Source organism: Cebus imitator, unplaced genomic scaffold, assembly GCF_001604975.1.
Source record: "Cebus imitator isolate Cc_AM_T3 unplaced genomic scaffold, Cebus_imitator-1.0 Scaffold9, whole genome shotgun sequence".
Lineage (NCBI taxonomy): Eukaryota > Metazoa > Chordata > Mammalia > Primates > Cebidae > Cebus > Cebus imitator.
Genome location: NW_016107324.1, coordinates 11,678,497 through 11,681,984, shown reverse-complemented (window position 1 = coordinate 11,681,984; position 3,488 = coordinate 11,678,497). Strand labels below are relative to the sequence as shown.

The following is a 3,488-nucleotide window of genomic DNA, read 5'->3' as shown; positions in this document are numbered from 1 at the left end:
TGGGATCTTGCTATATTGCCTAGGCTGGAGTGCAATGGCACAGTCATGGCTCACTGCAGCGTTAAACCCCTATACTCAAGTGATCCTCTTGCCACAGCCTCTTGAGTTGCTGGGACTGTAGGCACCTGCCACCATGATTGGTTAATTTTTAAATTTTTTCTGTAGAAATGGAATCTTGGTGTGTATCCCAGGCTGATCTCAAACTCCTGGCCTCAAGTGATCCTCCTGCCTCAACCTCCCAAAGTGCTAGAATTACAGGCATGAGCCTCCACACCTGGCCTCGTATTTTTCTGATGTATTTTGTCTCGTTTTGAAATAAAAGATTGTAATTTTAATCTTTTCCCTATGCATGTTTTTCTTACATGTGTTCTTTATAGAGGTATTATTTGGCTCCATGTGTGTTTCATCATAATAGTTTTGTGTGGGATTTTTATATCTACACTTTCTTGATCATTTTTATGTGAAAGTAGTTTTTCTGAATTTTCAGAAACTTTGATAGTTCAGGGTATCTCTTTGAACAAATTTTGTTTTTATGTAGTGTTTTCAAAATATTAGTGATGCTTTTTGAGTTTTGTCTTTTATTTCCACTGTGTGTTTATTTGGAATTTCTCTTTACTTTCTTTTGTGCCTGCCCTACCAACATTTGATTTCACTCCCAATACTTCCCCCTCAGTATGGAAACTGTTCTAGAAGGGGCCCAGAGTTGGTCAGTTTCAAGAGTTCATAGGAGCAGTCTCTTCCTGTCATTTCAATTCTAACCATAGACCTCTTATGCTATTGGACTGGACAGCAACTCCCCAACTTCCCTTCCCCTTGTTTCATTTGCTGTTGTCAACTTGGCCTGCTGTGGTTTCCAATGACTACCTACCTGTCATGTGTTTGGGGCTTCCGTTCTCAGGTGTGCCACGTCACTTGTTGCTTCCTTCTGTTTTCCTTTGCACTGGTGTATATGGACATTTAGGAATTTTGCCTGTTGGTGTGTCCTCATCTGCTTGCATTTTAGAGTTTGTGGGGAATACCTTGTCTTCTGGTTTTGTTGTAAATGTTGCCCATGGGTTTTTGTTGCTTCTCTAGTTCTCTGTATTTATGTGGGGATTCATAGATTTAAGAACACCACCTTACCAAGATTTTCCCCCTTAATTGCCTATCTTAGAGACAACTTTGAAAAATACAAATTTTGCACTGAGGGGGTATGGCAGTGCCAGGCCCCACCTTCACCCCCACCCCCTGTTTTTGGGCAATATGTGACTTGCCAGCACATTCAATGGGGCTCTCTCTCCTACCCTGAGTCACTTAAGGAAATGATCTCTATTCTTTGGGACAGTTCTAAAAATGAGGGAAAGCATTCTGTAATTCAGTATTTTGATAGCATGGAAAACTTAGTGGACGTTGGGGGAAGGGATCTGAATTGTGAGGATGCTGTAATTATATTTGTATATTGTAACTACATTCATATTCTTACAACTCTGTCAAATTTTTTCTGTGTTTTCTACTACTATTTGATACTACCTGTAATTGCAGTTTGTTTTTCCTGTATATGAAAAACAGAGGAAAGTATATTATACCATGTTTTCTCATTTTAATATTGTAACCTGTAAGGCAGAATGACTGTGCTTAGTGTGTGTTTTTTTTTTTTTTTCCTCTTAAGGAAGAGAGAGAAAATCCTTCAAAACGGAGTAGAATTGAACGTGATATAGATAACAATTTGATCACATCAACACCAAGAGCAGGAGAAAAACCTAACAAACAGATATCTCGAGTAAGACGGAAAAGTCAAGTAAATGGAGGTTTGTTAATATTTAGATACTGTTTTATTTAGGTGTAAGCAGAGATCTCACCTGACGCATTTCTTAGGTATTTTTAAAAATCTACTTTGAGGCCGGGTGCATTGGCTCACACCTGTAATCCTCACATTTTTAGAGGCCAAGGTCGGTGGATCATTTGAGGCCAGGAATTTGAGGTCAGCCTGGCCAACATGACAAAACCCCGTCTCTACTAAAATCACACACAAATAATTAGCCAGGCGTGGTGGTGCTTGCCTGTAATTTCAGCTACTCAGGTGGCTGAAGCTTGAGAATTGCTTGAACCCAGGAGGCGGAGGTTGCAGTAAGCTGAGATTGTGCCACTGTACTCCAGCCTGAGTGACAGAGTAATACTATGTCTCAAAAACAAAACAAAACTACTATGAGTAATTTTTGCCTCAGTTTTGTAATCTTTGTATTAGGTATTAGTAATATGTAGTGAAATAAAAATGTGCTACTTTAAAAATTTTACTTTGAATTAAAGTAAGTAGAGTAACTATATACTTTTATGCTTTTTGCATAAAATATGTATGAATCAACATTTTGGACATCCTGATAAACTCATTTCTTAAAGCAATAATGTTTGTGACTTAATTTAATTGAAATATGTACCAAATTTTTTCCTAGATTATGCTACTTAAGAGCTCAGAGGGGACTTGCATCACTTAGTCCAGTAGTTCTTAATTAGGGGTGGTTTTTTCCTCTAAGGGACATTTGTCAATATCTAGAGACCTTTTTGGTTGTCACAACATGTGGACGGGTGGCTTCCAGTGTCTAGCAGGTGGATGTCAGAGATGTTATTAAACATCCCACAATACATAGGACAGCTCTTCAAAACAAAGAATTATCAGACTGAAATGTCAATAGTGTAGCTGTTGATAAATCTGTCAATACCTTATTGTATAGCAGAGAAACTCCTCAAAGTCAAAAAGGAGGAGGAAAAACATTAAGGAAAAGCAGAGACAGCTATAACTTTAGAGCAACTGTCCCTAACCTTTTGGTACCAGCGACCAGTTTTGTGGAAGACACAGTTTTTCCACTGTCAGTGATGGGGATAGCTTCTGGATGACATTGTTCCATCTCAGATCATCAGACATTAGTTAGATTCTCATAAGTATCACACAACCTAGATCCCTTGCATGTGCAGTTCACAATAGGGTTCATATTCCTAAAAGAATATAATGCAGCAGCTTATCTGCAGAAAAGGTAGTAGAGGCAGAGTTCAGCCATTAATGCTTGCTCACCTCCTGCTGTATGGCCCAGTTCCTAATAGGCTGCGGACTGGTACCAGTGGGTATGGGGTTAGGGATCCCTGCTTTAGATTATGGAGTACTATTTTGACCAGTGCTGTCTTAAACACAGCAGCAATTTCTCCCCTTGTCTCTGCCTAGTGCAATAATAAATCTTTATTGTTAGAAAAAACAAACCAGACAGGGGGAAAAGAAGACTGAGACAAGACAAGGGGGGAAAAAATAGAGAAACAACTTAAGCTGGGCACGGTGGCTCATGGCTGCAATCCCAGCACTTTGGAAGTTTGAGACCAGCCTGACCAACATGGTGAAACCCCGTCTTTACTAAAAATACAAAAATTAGCTGGGCAAGGTGGTGTGCGCCTATAATCCCAGCTACTCGGGTGACTGAAGCAGCAGAATTGCTTGAACCCAGGAGGCAGAGGTTGCAGTGAGC

At 39.7% G+C, this 3,488-nt stretch overlaps 1 protein-coding gene across 2 annotated transcripts in view; it reads left to right on the top strand.

Annotated features, from left to right (window-relative positions):
- The window catches only part of CTDSPL2 (CTD small phosphatase like 2), a 111,917-nt gene that overhangs the window by 61,233 nt on the left and 47,196 nt on the right, over window positions 1–3,488 (top strand). For both annotated transcript variants that reach the window (XM_017545828.2, XM_017545838.2), the window contains exon 3: window positions 1,649–1,787. In XM_017545828.2, the coding sequence (XP_017401317.1) occupies window positions 1,649–1,787 (139 nt within the window). The remainder of the gene's footprint in view (window positions 1–1,648; window positions 1,788–3,488) is intronic.